This window comes from Orcinus orca, chromosome 9 (genome assembly GCF_937001465.1).
Source record: "Orcinus orca chromosome 9, mOrcOrc1.1, whole genome shotgun sequence".
NCBI lineage: Eukaryota > Metazoa > Chordata > Mammalia > Artiodactyla > Delphinidae > Orcinus > Orcinus orca.
In genome coordinates this window covers 7,815,092-7,832,050 of record NC_064567.1, presented here as the reverse complement: position 1 = coordinate 7,832,050, position 16,959 = coordinate 7,815,092, and the positions used below count along the sequence as shown (strand labels likewise).

Below are 16,959 nucleotides of genomic sequence, written 5' to 3'. Positions count from 1 at the left end.
TCCATATTAATATATCCAATGGGCACTCTGATTTTTTAGATACTAGACATCTTTGCAATGTTTAATATAATTGACTACTTTTTTTTCTCCCTGAAGCTCCCTTCAGGCTTATATTACACATAATTATTTTGGCTTTCTCCCTCCCAAATTTCAGATCATTTATTTTCCGTTTCCTTGGGTCATCTGTCTTCCTTCATGCTTGAGACTGACAGCAATCTTAAGCCTCTTTCCATGGCTGCCTTCTGCCTCGCATTAGTCTCAGTTACCAAGAGATAATTTGAAACTTGATTTTCATTTGGACCATCTCATCCTGAAGAGTAAGCGCTTTTTCTTATTTTAGCTGAGGCCTTTTTCACATGTTTACATCCCACAGCATCTTCAGGATATTGATAACTTAAAAACAAATATCTATCCTCTTAAGGGCCCTACAGAGTTCAGAAACGGGTAAAGGAAACCACTTGCACCTTCAAACAAGTCTTTTCTGTGCACTAGGGGAGAAAAATGAGCTGCTGAGATGAAGTGGGAATGACAAAATATGTCAAGGATGATGTGATGATTGTAAAGAAAAGAGTGTGGTAATCATCAATATAAGAATCATTTCTATGGATTTGTGTTACTTGGAGGGGGCTTTAGAAATGGCGATAGAGGGAAAAAGCAATGCTCCTTAGTTAAAAGAAGAATGCTTGTATCATTGAAAAAAAGTACCTTTTAGGATGGTCAGATCCACAAAATAAAAATTCAAGGTGTATTAAATTTTCTTCTGAGGCCAAATTCATCAGAACCAGTGTTCTTGTGAGTAATCTGTTTAAGAAAAAATTTAGGGGGTGGAGAGTCTGATTATTCTCTTTCATGATGTGAAAACCTGTGAGGACAGTGAAGTAATACTTTACACAGAGAATAAATCAGATGAAAATCTGATGTTAATATTTATGTTAAATCCTAATGTTATTAGGATTTTTTTCATGTTCAGGGAAAGGATCATAAATTAGGTGACTTCTGTTGTCTTGGAGTTTTTAGCACTGGCTCCAAGGCTGTGAATTTGACTAAGGGGTCAAGTACCCCCACATTCTAAAGCCAGGTGCAGCTCTGGCTCAGTTACCTACATTGGGTGACGTAAGAGAAGCCTAAAAATTCCTGGAGAAGTTTAAGAGACCAATGGGAAAGATTTATTTGTGGAGTTGTTAGCATATTCTATCTACCTCTGACCATCCCACCATTATGGGAGAGGGACGGGAGAACTTCACGAGAATGAATCAGAGAGCTTGACCCATGACTGCTGGAGCTGGAGAGGACAGGACCAATTCACAGCAGCCTGGAGTCTCCCTGACTAGCTTCAAAGTGAAGGGACTCCAGCATGTAGTCAACACCCCCCTTTCGGAGTTCAGTGAGACAAGAATGCATCATGTGCCCTGTGGGCCAAATGTAGAACCTGTGGGATGAGGCCAGTCACAAGCTACCTAGAGAGGAAGGGCCATCGAGCCAGGAGCGAGACTGAAGAGCAGCCATGACAAAGCAGAGGGGAGTCAGAAGTGACGAGATTTGTCTGCATTTGTCTGTTGGTTAGAAATAAAGCTTTAGGAACACTGAGAGAACCCAGAACATTCACCTTAATTTTAAAAGATACACAGGGCCAGTATAAGCAAAGATTTTCCCATTGACTACTTTTGAGATGCCAGGAGTTGGCCATTAATTGCTGGTGACGAAAATACATGGAAATGTCAAGGAGGCCACACATCAAGTACTCTGTCCTTGCCAATCATATAATATATGAGGCACAGTTTTCAAAAACACAAGGAACCCTTGTTTAGGGAAAATATTTCAATTCAGTGAAACAATTTTCCTATATGATAAAAAAATAGATTTTCATATCATTTATAGGAAAACAATTGAAATTATTTAAGCAGAATTTGAGAAATGTAAACATGCATTTTCTCTTCTTAAATTCTAGAGTGGTAGAGATTGGTCTATTTTTCCTAGTTCAGCCACTAATTAGTTGAATACCTTAGACCAGGCATAGTTTTATTCCAAATCTGTTATCTCACCTGAAAAATAAGGGTGAAAACTAATCTTCCAAACCATATGTTGGATACTGTATTAATATTTTCTGGAGAAACTACATAGAACCACAAAGTCCTATCCTCAAAGGGCTACCAATGACCCTATGCCATTGAGAAACAGACCAAATATTTATGTTTTAAGCCACACATTTAAGTTTGCCAAATTTATTCAAATGGTTACTATTTGTTTTCTGTAATAACAAAGTAAACAAACATAAGTAGAATCAAAGAACTACAGGGGAGGAAAAAATATATATTTTCCTCTACCTATCATAGGCTCTTCAGTTGGGGTCCTCTAAATTAGCAAGAGAAAAACAAACAGAATATGTTTGTTAATATGTACCTATGGTAGTACCTATGGAAGTACCCAGTGATGAATAACCCAAAGGGATGGTTAGAACTTGGGCTCATATACCATCTTAAGCCAAAAGACAAAGGGTTTGGGAATTCTGTGTGAGGGAGGCAAGTTATGAGAAAGTGACCAGGAGAAGCATGGTAAAGAAGAGTTGTTTAGTAAGATTTCTTATGCAGGTTTCCTTTACAAAAAGAAAACTTGTGCCCTGTTTTTAGAACTTTTCCTGTGTCTGCCGACCTCAATGGCCTTTAGCTCAAAATACTCTATATGCCAAAGAGGCATACTTTGAAGTTCCATATTCTGATACCCTTCAGAACCAAAATATATAGCTTATCTATGTAGAGAAACAATGGCCCAGATAAATTCAGTAACTTACCTTTACATAGATGCAGAGTTGAAATAGGACTCCTGTCTTTAAGATCTAATTCTTTCCATTATATTAATTATATATGAAACTTCTAATTGAATATGATTTTCTAAAGAAAAAATAAAACCTCAGTTACAGAAAAGAAATAATGAAACTGTTTAAAGAGCATTCAAGGAACTCCAGTTATAAGGAAGGTCTCTTTCTCATTGCTCACCATTGATAGGAAGCACATACTGATTACTATTTTAGGATTGTGCCTAGATGGCTTCATGTGTTCAGTCATGAAACATACAGAATGAGCCACTTTTAGGAGCTTACTAGTATTCGGTTTATAAAGTTGCATGAGACAACATATCTGGCCTCAGGGAACTTGCATTCCAGAAGGAAAATCAAAGAACAATTTGCTGTAGAATCCTGAAATGGTTACAAAGGCTTTCTAAGACTTTTCTAAGGCTTTTCTAAACTGAACAGATAATTGCCGTGCGTTTACAAAAGGCCTAAGCTATTCCCACTGAAAAGGAGTAATTGAATCTGTAATTACTTCCATTTCTTAGGGGACATACTCAGGGATTCTAAAGATCTAATTGTGACGGTTGTTTTCTTAATTACTCTAATTGTTTTGTAGAAAACAGTACTGTACATCCATTGAGGAAAGCTCAGTAGTCAGTGGTGACTGAGGACGCTGTGAGAAGTATTTTAAAAGTTCTACTTTATTGTGTATTAGACAGCTCTGTTGTTTATTTCAACTTCTCATGATCCAGCCATGCTTAGATAGCCCCCATGTGCTCTATGCACAAAGGCATTGACTTCTGATCATGATTTTCGTAAATGAACTTAGAGGAACTGGCCAACCTGCTCCATGGTGATGGTAGGGCTGCCTTTTTAAGAACATGTAATCATCTCCATGTAGTTGTTTCAGTGGTGCTAGCAATATTCCTCCCTCTCCCCAATCCAACCTCCACCATTCATAGAGATATGATTTCTAAGAGCAGTCTTTTGTCTCATTAAGGCATTGCTTTTCTTAAACATGGATGGAATGGTATGTCACATTTTCCTCTGAAAGTGGCTTTTAATAGGGGCAAGGACAGAGGAAGAATGAGAGTGTTAATTTCCTGTTAAAGGAAAGGCCGAGGAGTGCATCCCCGGGCAGAGAAGATATAGAAAGATGGAGTTGAGGACCAAAAAAATAAAAAATAAATTAAAAAAGCAAATAAAAATTCTCACTTACTTGAAAACAAATGTTTTAACTAAAACTATCCTTGACTTGAGTCTGTATGTTTCCTGCCTTTCTTATGTATATTAGGTATGAACTAGTAAATAATTAGGTAGTATTTGGTACTATACCTTGAAGACACATCTCATTCCTTGGTGGAGTCTGTCTCACTTTGCATAATGGATATGTTTCTGAACGGTTATTTGGGAATCAAAATTTGTCAGGTTCAATTGTATATCCTTATTTCCTTGTACCTCCAAAGTTATAGGGAGCAAATGAGATCATCCAAGGGAAAGCACTGAGTATTTTTAAACTCTATACAACTCTGAGTTATTTATGTGTTTTTTATTTAAGAGATGGAAAGAATAAGAACAATGCAAAGTCCTTTAATAAAAATAATACTACTGAATCTGACATCTTTAGTGCAAGTTAATAGTAGAATAGTAACTATCCAGAAAAACTCAGGAAAATTCTTACAGGTTTTTACCTTTTGACCTACTTTTTTTTATTGTATGTATTTAAGGTGTACAACCTGATGATTTGATGTATGTATACACTGTGACATGACCAAGCTCATTAACACATCTATTATCTCACAGTTACCTTTTTCTACTGACGTATAATTGTCTTAGAATATTATATTTAACATAGTGATTCAGTGTTTTTATACATTACAGAATGATTACCACAATACGTCTAGTTGCCATCTGTCCCCATACAAAGTTACTAAATATTTACCATAGGGAAATCTACCATAGGGAAATATTTACCACATTCCCTATGCTGTACGTCATATCCCCTGACTCATTTATTTTGTAACTGGAAGTTCGTACGTCTTATTCTCCCTCACCTCTTTCACTCATCCCCGCAACCCATCCCCTCTGGCAACCACCAGTTTGTTTTATGTATGTATGACTCTGTTTCTGTTTTGTTGTATTTGTTTGAGAGTTATATTTTATAGATTCTGTATATAAGTGAAATCATACAATATTTGTCTTTTTCTGTCTGACTTATTCCACTTAGCATAATGCCCTCCAGGTGTCCATACATGTTTCGCAAATGGCAAGATTTCATTCTTTTTTATGGCTGAGTAATATTCCATTATTTATATATATGTATATATCACATCTTCTTTATCTATTCTTCTGTTGTTGGACACAAGTTGCTTCCATATGTTGGCTATTATAAATAATGCTGCAGTGAATATAGGGGTGCTTATATCTTTTTGAATTAGTGTTTTTGTTTTCTTCAGAAAAATACCCAGAAGTGGAATTGCTGGATCATATGATAGTTCTATTTTCAATTTTTGACATTATTTGCATACTGTTTTCCATAGTGGTGGTACCGATTTACATTCCAGCCAGCAGTGTAGGAGGGTTCCTTTAAGGCCTGTGTTTCCTTATTGATTACCTGTCTGGTTGATCTGTCCATTGATGTAAATGGAGTGTTAAAGTCCCCTACTATTGTGTTACTGTCAGTTTCTCCCCTTATGTTTATTAATATCAGCTCTGTGTATTTAGGTGCTCCTATGTTGGGTGAATATATATTTACAATTATTATATCCTCTTCTTGGACTGTTCCCTTTATCATCATGCAATGTCCTTATTGATTACCTCTCCTTCAAATATGAATGTTAGCCTTGCCAGGTAGAGTGTTCTTGGTTGTACGTTTTTTCCTTTCATCACTTTAAATATATTGTGCCACTCCTTCTGGACTGCAAAGTTTCTGCTGAAAAGTCAGCTGAGAGTCTTATGGGAGTTCCCTTATAGGTAACTAGTTGATTTTCTCTTTTTGCTTTTAAGACTCTCTTTATCTTTAATTTTGCCATTTATTATGAAATTATTATAATGTATTTTGGTGTGGACTTCTTTGGGTTCATCTTCTTTGGGACTCTCTGTGCTTCCTGGACCTGGATGCCTATTTCCTTTCCCAGGTTAGGAAACTTTTCAGCTGTTATTTATCCAAATAAGTTCTCTCCCTTTCTCTCTCTCCTCTCCTTCTGGGATCCCTATAATGCCAATTTTCGTACACTTGATGTTGTCTCAGTGGTCTTTTAAATTATTCTCATTTTTTAAATTTCTTTTTTCTGTTCAGCTTGGGTGATTCTCACTACTCCATCTTCCAGTTTACTGATCTGTTCCTCTGTATCATCTAATCTACTGTTGATTCCATCTAGTGTATTTTTAATTTTAGTTATTGTATTTGTCACCTCTTTGCTTCTTTATGTTTTCTGACTCTTAGTTAAACTTCTCACTGTGCTCATCCATTCTTCTCCCAAGTTCATTTGGCATCTTTGTAATCATTACCTTGAACTCTTTATCAGGTACGTGGCTCATCTCCACTTCATTTAGTTCTTCTGGGATTTTGTCTTGTTTGTTTAGAACGTATTCCTCTGTCTCCTCATTTTGCCTAATTCTCTGTGTTTATTTCTGTGTATAAGATAGGTCAGTTACATTTCCCTATCTTGGAGAAGTGGCCTTCTATAGGAGACATCCTGTGGGTCCCAGCAGCAAACTCCCCTTTGGTCACCATAGCTATATGCTCTGTGGATGCCCTCTGTGTGAGCTGCATGGGACCTTCCATTGTGGAGGAGCTAACTATTGTGGGCATGCTGGCATGCAGAGCTGGCCCTCAGCCCAGTTGGCTGCCAGGTCCTGCTTTGTGTGGTGCCTTCTTGCCTGCTGGTGGTTAGGGCTGAGTCCCAGGGCAGTTGGGTGTGCAGTCCAGGGGCTCCCAGGGCCAGTGCCAGCCCACTAATGGGCAAGGCTGAGTCCCGGGTGGCTGCGTGAAGGGCCTGGGGGGACCCCAGACTGGTGTTGGCTTTTTGGTAGAGAGGTCCATGTCCAGGGCAGCTGGCTGCTGGGTCTGGGAGGGCCTGGGGCTGGTGCCAGCCCACTGGTGGGAAGGTAAGCCCCAGCACTAATAGGCTAGAGGGAAGACTCCAAAATGGCTCTTGCGAGCACTAATGTCCTCGTGGCAGAACAAGCTCTCCGAAATGGCTGCTGCCAGCCTCTGTGTCCCCAGAAGGAGTCCCAATTGCTCCTTACCTTTCTAAAAGGCTCTCCAAAATCAGCAGGTAGGTCTGACCTAGGCTTCTTTCAAAATACTCCCTCTGCTCTGGATTGAGAGGGTGTGAGATTTTGCAGGTATCCTTTAAGAGCAGCGTCTCTGTTTCCTGCAGCCCTCCAGCTCTCTTGTACACAAGCCACACTGACCTTCAGAGCCAGATGTTCTGGGAGCTCATCTTCCCAGTGCAGGCCCCCAGCTTGGGGAGCCCAGTGTGGGGCCTGGACTCCATGCTCCTTGGGGAGAACCTCTGCAATTGTGATTTTCTCCCATTTGCGGGTTGTCTATCCAGGAGTGTGGTCTTGACTATACACTGTTTCCACTCCTTCTACCTGTCTTGTGGTTCCTTCTTTGCATCTTTACTTGTGGAAAATTTTTCCTGCTGGTCTTCAGGTTGTTCTCATAGATAGTTTCTCTGTAAATAGTTGTCATTTTGGTGTGCCTGAGGGAGGAGGTGAGTTCAGGATCTTCCTATCTGTCATCTCGGCTACACCCATCTGGCCTACTCTTTCTAAGTACTCGCTATGGAAAAAGTACAGTCTAGTTTCTTCCAGAGTAGCATAATGTCTGGGGATGACCATTAGGAGACAGAAAGGATCCAGAGGAAAGATACAAAAATTTATAGGAAATTTGAACATATTGTTTGAACCAAAATTACACAAAATATCCTAAAAAGTTTAGAAATGGTCCTTGAGATGAAAATTTGATGCTATAAAGTATTGGCATTTCCAGGAGATTACAGCGGCAAATGGTGACAATTGAATAGAATTTTACTTTCAGGCATGTCCTGGTAAACCATAGGTATTTGGTTTTTGCTGAATGAGATGCAGTTTCTATTATAAAGGTAGTTTGGGAATTTGCCACTGATCCTTATTCCCATCCCCAGACCCCGGCACCTACTAACCTGCTTTCTATCTTTATATATTTGCCTTTCCTGGGCATTTCGTATAAATGGAGTTATGGCGTGTGTGGCCTTCTGTGTCTGACTTCTTTCACTTAGCATCGTGTTGCTGAGGTTTATTCATTCTGTGTTGTATGTATCCACACTTTATTTCTTTTGCTGATGAACAATGTTCTATTGTGTGGATACACTACATTTTGATTATCCTTTTACTAGTTGATGGACATTTGGGTTGTTTCCACTTCGGGGCTGTTGTGAATAGAGCTTCTGTAATCATCTACCTAGACGTCTTTGTGTGGACATACGCTTTCTCTTGGGTAGATATCCAGGAATGGAATTTGGGGTCATGTGGTAAATCTATGTTTAACTTTTTAGAAACTACCAAACTACTTTCAAAAGTGATTGCACCACTTTGCAATCCCATGAGCGATGTATGATGATTCCAGTTTCTCCAAATCCTCGTCAACACTTATTATCTGTCTTTTCTATTATTCTGATAAGAGTGAGGTGGCGTCTCAGTAGATTTTTAATTGCATGTCTCTAATGACTAATAATATTAAGCATCTTCTCATGTGTTTATTCCCCATTTCTGTGTCTCTTTGACATCTTCTGTAGCTAAATCTTTGACTTCCTGTATTCTTCCAGAAATTTCTACCTTGGTGATTCTGTGATGGAAATACATGAATGTTCACTGACTGTAATTCTATTTGTGTGTTTGTTTTAAGTAAACAAGTACTTCTAAAACTTCACAAAGCAGAAGAAATTCTTCTCTGCTAGAATTATAGAACATACTCATAGTGTGGTAACTTTTATAACATCTGGTAGAAAAGCAAGCTTATAATTGCAGGCACTTGGACTGTTTATTTTCCTCTAAGGATTTGTTTTTTTACTGAGCTAAGGGCAAGACGAGCGTTTCTTTTGCTTTCTCAGCAGGATAAGAAAAGAAGGCAAGGGAAGAGCAGCAGAGTAAGACAGAGTTCCTCAGAACAATAGTACTGACGCAAAATAACTGTAATGCCAGGTTAGAGAAGCAAACTCTGTAGAATCAAGTTTTCCTTTAATAACAACACTGATAGAAAGATTATGCAAGAGTCTGAGTTCAGGGCCTATTTGAAATGGATGATAGAATTTTTCTAATGTACCAGCTTAGCAATAGATGTAATTAGATTATGCTAACATGATAAATAGTTACTGAATATCTCCCTAAATTAGATTGACCTCGATCATTAAAGATCATAACTTTCAATGAAGGCTTGTTTTGCTTGCTAAATAATTTTCACACAGGTGCTAAGATAGAAGTCTTAGAGGTATTTGGAAGGGTGCCTCATCAGGTCTCAGGTTATTTTCTATTCATCCACACATCATTTTTGGAAAGTGGGTTATGCTGTAGGATCACACAAGAAACTTCATGCTAGCCAAACCATTTTATTGCCACCCATGAATTTGTTTCCACAACCAATTTGTTTCCAGCGGAGTTGACTGTTCGGTGAGTTTCACAAACAGTTGTTTGTGACTTTAAAATCCCTGGGCCTATTTATATCCCTGATCAAAAGTGATCGAGAAGGTAACTTTGTATTTTTTTTTTCTCAGCTGATAATTATTTTCTCTTATTTTCTTGGTTTGGTTAAGGAATATCTGAGGGTTATCACTGCAGTAGTCCCTCATCCAAGTTTTTGCTGTATATGGTTTCAGTTAACCTTGGTCAACCGTGATCTGAAAATATTAAATGGAAAATTTCAGAAATAAACAATTCATTCGTTTAAAATTGCAGTGCTTTTGTTCGTTTTACTTAATAATGACCCCAAAGCACAAGAGCAGTGATGCTGGCAATTCAGATACGCCAAAGAGACGCCATTAATGCTGCTTTTAAGTGAAAAGGTGGTGACTTAGTAAGGAAAGAAAACTGTATGCTGACGTTGCTAAGATTCGTGGTGAGAACGAATGTTTTGTCCATGAAACTGTGAAGAAGGAAAAAGAAATTCGTGGTAGTTTTGCTGTCATACCTCAAACTGCAAACGTTACAACACAGTGCTTAGTTAGGATGCAAAAGGCATTAAATTTGGACGATAAGATATTGTGTGTGTGTGAAAGAGGCCACATTCACATCTTTATAACAGTATATTGTTACAATTGTTGTATTTTATTATTAGTTGTTGTTAATCTCTTACTGTGCCTAATTTATAAATTAAACTTTATCACAGATATATACAGTACATATAGGAAAAAGCATAGTATATATAGGGTTCGGTACTATTTGTGATTTCAGGCATCCACTGGGGGTCTTGGAACGTATCCCCCGAGGCTGAGGGAGACTTCTGTATTAGCTGAACTGTAACCTTTTGTAAACTTCAATATACCATTAAAAACAGTGGTTAGCTTGGGGATGGGGTAGTTCTAGACCACTTTTACTTGGTGTGCTGATGGCGTGGGGGTTGCCTGTGAGTATAACATTACAGATATCTTTGAACTTACTAATCACAAATAATTTTCTCAATGTTTCAGGATACCTAAGTGTATCTAAAAAGGTACATTTTCACCTCATCTGTAAATGAAAATTAAAAGAAAAAGGCTTTTAATTGACATAGTTGTTTTTTGGTTTTCTTCTGTTTTGTTTCTCCCCTCTTTTTTGTGGAAAATCCTAGATTGGGATCCAGATCATCTAGATTTGAATCCAGACTCTATAGTTATGAGCTAGTGACCTTGGTCAAGATAAATTCTCTGATTCTCATCAGTAAAATGGGGATAATGATGCCTCTATGGAAGAATTGATTTCAGATTAGATGTTGTATATGAGAAATAGTCTAATATACACAGGTATTCAATGATAAATGCTGTATTGTTATTATTTTCTATGAATTAGAGCAGTGTTCTTCATATTTTTTGATACGCTATTTAAAAATTTTTTGAGCACAAATTTACAAATAAGTATAAAAGTAAGATACAGGTTCTAGTGAATTAACATTTTATGTTCAATATAAAAAATTAAGTTTTTAAAAATGATATAAAGTTGTCATTAATAATATCTTCTCTAAAATATTAATAGAAATTAATCATTTTACCTTTAATTGTTTTAGTAACTGTGATGTGATTAAATATATATTATTTTAAATAATCTTGGATTACCAATTTGAAGATCTGCCTCTCTGTGTTTTTCATTTTGATACTTGACTTTATTGACTATCATAGTTGAAAAATATTACCTAAAGGTACATATAACAAACTAGATAAAGGTATATTGCTAAGTGCACCTACTGAATCATGATGTTAATTTTTCAGTTTCATTGACCAGTAATGCAAAGGTTTTGATCAAATGTAGTAAATTTCTGTCATCTCTGAATCAGTTTTATTTGCAAAGTAACTGAATAATGACCCATTTCAGTATTATAAAATAAGTCCAAAACCCACTGGAACTCTGCATTTACAAGATTATTACAAATATTTTAAAATTATGTTTCCAAGTTGTGGAAGTGTGTAGATGTGTAAATTCTTATGAGGTTATGCACATATAAATTTTGGCAATAAGATTACATAGTGATTGGAATATTTCCAAACATTTGTTTCCAAAATACTCTTATATTAACACAAGATTTGTTACAAAGTAGTCACTTTCTCATTCACTGTAAATGAACCAACAATACCGAGTATCAGGTAAGGATGTTGAGCATCCTGACACATGACTGCAGGCCACCTAGTGTGACGTCCATCAGAAAGTTAATCATTAATAAGGTTTAAGTTACTTCTCACTGCTAGAGTAAATAAATGTTGGCTTAAATGCTTTTTTCCCCACCTCAGAGATATTCTCATGCCCCTTCCCTAACCCTGTACTCGACTGTGGGGATAAGTTGCACATTAGGCCACCATGCTTGTCAGTGGGATATTTGCTCAATAAATTGCCAGAGGAAAAAGGGGCACTGACGATTTGGAGCAAGAGTTGGCAAGCGTTTTCTATAAAGGGCCAGATAATAAATATTTTAGTCTTTGAGGGCCATATGGTCTCTATTATAACTACTCAGCTCCGCCAGTGTAGCCTGGAAGCACCATAGACAATATTGTAAAAAAAAAGTTAAATTGAAAAGTGACTTTATTTCAGTAAAACTTTATTTATGGACACTGACTTTGAATTTTAGGTCATTTTCACATGGCACAGAATATTATTCTGCTTTTGATTTCTTTTCAACCATTTAAAATTTTAAAAAATAGGACTTCCCTGGTGGTCCAGTGGCTAAGGCTCCACGCTCCCAATGCAGGGGGCCCGGGTTCCATCCCTGGTCAGGGAACTAGATCCCACATGCCGCAACTAAGGGTATGCATGCCGCAACTACAGATACCGCATGCTGCAACTAGGACCTGGCACAGCCAAATAAATAAATATTAAAAAAAAAAAAAAAAAAGCTTATGGGCCATCACAGAAAAAGCGACAAGATGAATGGTTCTCAGGACTTAGGTCACAAATCCCTGATCTAGAGTCAGTTAATTCTAAGTGATAATGAACTTGTAGAGAATCTTGGCCTGAAGTTCCACAGGAATGCACATTACTCTACTAAGTTGTCAAATCACAGTATGTTATTAAGGGTGCTTTCATTTATTGTCCCTTTAAGAAACATTAAATATCAAATTTAATAGCAAAGACTTTCTTCCCTCTCTAACATGATTTTAACTGATAGAAGTTCTAATATAAGGAGTTGGGTTTACAAATGATTTGAGGCTGGGTCACCAGTAGCTGCAGTGTCAGTAAGAATCACAGTGCTTTTCTGCATGATCTTAGTTCTCATATGATTAAAAAAATATATTTTTTTGGACTTCCCTGGCGGTGCAGTTGTTAAGATGCCACACTTCCACTGCAGCGGGTGAGGGTTCGATCCCCGGTCGGGGAGCTAAGGATCCCGCATGCCATGTGGCAGCAGCCCAAAAAAAAAAATTTTTTTTAAATTTTATCTTGGAAACTCATTGAAATAACTAAGGCAGTGGAAAATACACTTGTTTGCGGTCCACTGACTAAATTCTGTGACTCCTTCCTGGGTTTCTGTGGGTCCTGACACATGAAGGAGCATATGTTCAGTGACTTTCTAGAAGGTCAGAGGAGCAAGTAACTGCTCCTAACAGCATAGCCTTTTAGAGACAGGTTTCCAAGTGGGTTCTCCTCAGTTCCCTGCAAGAGATGCAAATGACAGATCTTTAACCTGATTATTGAGCTCTCTCCCTCATTCTTCTTTTTTTTTGAATTAATTTTTATTGGAGTATATCTGCTTTACAATATTGTGTTAGTTTCTACTCTACAGCACAATGAGTCAGCCATACATATACAAATATCCCCTCCCTTTTGGACTTCCTTCCCATTCAGGTCACCACAGTGCATTAAGCAGAGCTCACTGTGCTATACAGTATGTTCTCATTAGTTATCCATTTTATACACAGTATCCATGGTGAATATGCGTCGATCCCAATCTCCCAATTCCTCCCAGCGCTCCCCCCACCCGCCAACTTTTCTCTCATTCTTCTATCATCCAAAATCAGTTTTCTCTCCTGTGATCAGTTGTACATACAATTTCAAAATTCTCATTTACATTCAGGCTGAACAGTGCACAAAATCATGCAAAAAGATAAATTTGTGGAATGACCTTAACACTGATTTGTGCCTCCCAGTCATCTAGCCCCACATGAGGGGATCTCTCGGCCACAGCAGCACAAAAAGAGGATGAGGGGATAGCAATTTCCTATTAAGGTGAAATCTGTGCTGCATGGTAACTCACCTTGGTTCCATCCCTGAGAACATCTCCTATATTTCTGTGCTTCATCCTAGAATCAATACTTTACAACTAGCCTTGCCCTCTTCCTCTATTCAGGGTGGGTATGGGGTTGAGTTAGGAGACCTGAAACAAGGTAGATATAGAATAAACAGGAGAACAAATCTAAGAGAGAAGCCAAATCGGGCTTGCATCTCAACTCCACTCCTCATTATGGATGGAAGTAGACACTTAGTGAGCACCCGCTCTGTGTTCCAAACGTTGCATAAACTCTCTCAGTTGTTAAAATAAACAAGAAGAGATGAAGGACCTAAAAGTATCTCTTATTTAGCTGATGCGCAGCAGGGAAGAAAGCCTCTGAAGCAACCGCTTCAAAGCAATTAAGGAGACAAGGGAGCTTTTTAATAGGGTTTTGTTTCTAATTTTATGCAAGAGATCAGGTTGGCTTTGTTGAACTTTTGATTCCCTGACAACAGCAGACTCTGCGTGCATGCTCAGCGTTTGATGTGTGTACTTCAAGCAACATGGTAGGCTACACTCAACCTGAAATAGCGTGCTGTGTATTGGTTGTGACTCTGGAAATCAGGGTGTCAGTTTTGTTTTCCAGAAGGCAACGCGGTCACAGTTGCTTCTGAGCCATGAGCTGTGAAACCACCCAGTGGAAGAGAGGGAACAACTCTTAACTGTGGTTCTACTTAGTGCGCCTCTGAGCATTTATTGGAATGTGGTCAATTGTTAGACAACTTAAACAATGATCAAAAAAGACATGTTTCTAACTTAGCCTCCTCATGCTTTTCTGTCTTTCCCTGTGATTCAGGAGGAAGGACGCTGGCTTCTTATCCTACAAAGATCACCTGCCAGTAAGCCAGGTGGTGGTTGGAGACACTGACCGGCAAGGCTCGGAAGCCAAACTGAGTGTGGGTCCCCTGCGCTGCCAAGGAGACAGTAAGTGTGCCCGTAGCTGGGGCTGGCACCTCCTTACCGATTTTAAATAGTGTTTCCCAGCAAACGCGAGGTTGGCAGAAAACAGATTGCTGTTCGGTATAAACAGAGCCAAATGGAGGGCTAGGCAGACCTTAATACACAGAAGAGGGCAGCAAGCTGTAAGTCTCCAGTACAGGAGGCTAGATATGGGCGTAAAATGTGGCTATCCATCTTCCTTGTATATTCCTATGTAACAAATGTGACTACCTAAGTTTATGGTGATACAAGTAGCAATGCTAATAGCATAAAAGCAGCACTCAACAGCTGTGATTGCACTGAGTGCTGCCGTTAATGCCATTAGCATAACTATTTATATCACCGGAAACTGAGTTTACGGTGATATAAATAGTAGCATTAGGGCTTAATGTATCATTGTAAACCTGGATTATGATCACATAAAGTTGGACATTAGTGCTATCAAATTTCACCATCATCAGAGCTTGATGGTCCCTTGTAAGCCAAAGAGTGTTTCTGTAACTACATCTTGCTTTCAAGATTGGGCACCACAGAGAGGAATTTGGGGCTGTTGGCAGTCAGGGAGTTAGCCTGATGATCCCACCTAATTAAGGGGACCATTAGGATTTTATGTTGTTCGATACCCTTCAGTATGCTTTATGCGTAGTCGGAGGGGACTGGTGACAGGCTGCTATGGGCATTCTGCAGTGAGCATCCTGGGTGTCATTTCCCCTCTTCTCTGCACACATGATTGGGCAGCTCTTCCAGGAGTATGCTTTTGTGATTGTGTGCTAGGCATCAGGAGACTAGATTCTGTTCCCTGAGTAGCTGACTTGTCGGAAGACCTCAGGCAAACTCCTCCTTTTTCTCTGCTGTGGTGCTCAGAATACCACCTGCGTCCCAACTCCTCCTGGGGAGGCCATAAAGATTTTAGTGCCTAGATCTGGATTCCTCCTAGCAAAGCATTCTGTCAGATGGAGTGTTATTACCGCTTCCATAAATCAAGGGAGAATTAGACCTACTCAATGTAATAAATTATCGCATCCACTCGAAGAGGTGTCCTAAGGAATGTAACGAGGCATGCTCAGCTGTTTACTACTTAGTACATCAAGGCTGTCAGCAGTTAAACCATGCAGTGTTCCTGATACAAAAGAGAGATGGAGTTTGTAGTGATTCTTCCCTTCTTACACAGAGAAAATGAAAATGCTATCCTTAAAATGAAACTGGTCAAAAGAGCTTTGTCATGCATTTATTAAACAATAATACTTCATTTGACTAGCTTAGTAGAACAGTGCAATAAGAAATTTTGTTTCGACTGCTTAAGGAAAGATATTGACATAAAATAACAACATATATGCCTTTTTAAACACATATTTTGAGAGATGGACTCTAGTGTCACTCTCAAAATAGGCAGGTTCTCATGGGTTATCTAATGAAAATCAGTTTCATTATGTCATAATTACTCATTAATATATAAAGGTAAAGTTGTTCTCACTTATCAATTCTAATTCTAAAGTTAGCCTTAAATTAGAGAAAGGGTTCCCATTAAGTGATGGATTAAGTCAATATAGTTATATAATCCCACTTCTGCCATTTTTTTTTACCACTCTTAAAGAGTCCAGGTGCTTTAAATAGTATATGTGGGAGTGTATTAACAGTTTATAGTTAATATTAGCATGTTTTCTCTTAATAAATCAGTCCTCAGGAAGAATTTATTATGTGTCTGCTATTTGTCTAGCACTTTACTAGGTACTCTGGTGAGTTAAAAACAGAATTTCAAACCATGTTTTGAGAAATGCACATTAAAAAGTATTGGAAAACATAAAATGTTTTATAATTTAATAGAGTTGTGATCTAAAATTTTTGCAACTGGTGATCAAGAAAGGAGTGATAAATAGTATATTTCAGGCAGACTTTATATTTAAATAGAGAAAATAGGAGAAGTACGGTGGTCAGTGTTCATTTGCATTTCTTTCCCAAGGCTGTTGCTCTTAGAGACATTCTTAGGACCAACTGATAGACAAAGAGCTATCCTGTTCATTGACACTGCATGGCCTCAGGATTCTTGTAGTACTGCAGCTTCAAGACTTGATCTGTATTTTACCTGATACTTCATGAAAATAAAAGCTCAGTCAATTTTTAATTGCAATTATGTGGAATATTTCTGTGTCCAAGAGAAAGAGAGAGAGAGAGAGAGAGATCTTCGTTTTTTGTAGGCAACCGGCAATATTATATACCTCATACCTGAATTGCCAGGTAGTAGTTAGCAGTTTTGATGCTCACCTTCCTTTTAAGAATGTTCTAACGTGGACACAGT

At 38.3% G+C, this 16,959-nt stretch overlaps 1 protein-coding gene across 2 annotated transcripts in view; it reads left to right on the top strand.

The window, feature by feature from the left end:
• Positions 1-16,959, top strand: part of CNTNAP2 (contactin associated protein 2) — a 2,019,732-nt gene that overhangs the window by 1,628,228 nt on the left and 374,545 nt on the right. For both annotated transcript variants that reach the window (XM_049714704.1, XM_049714703.1), the window contains exon 16: positions 14,521-14,648. In XM_049714704.1, coding sequence (XP_049570661.1) covers positions 14,521-14,648 — 128 coding nt within the window. The remainder of the gene's footprint in view (positions 1-14,520; positions 14,649-16,959) is intronic.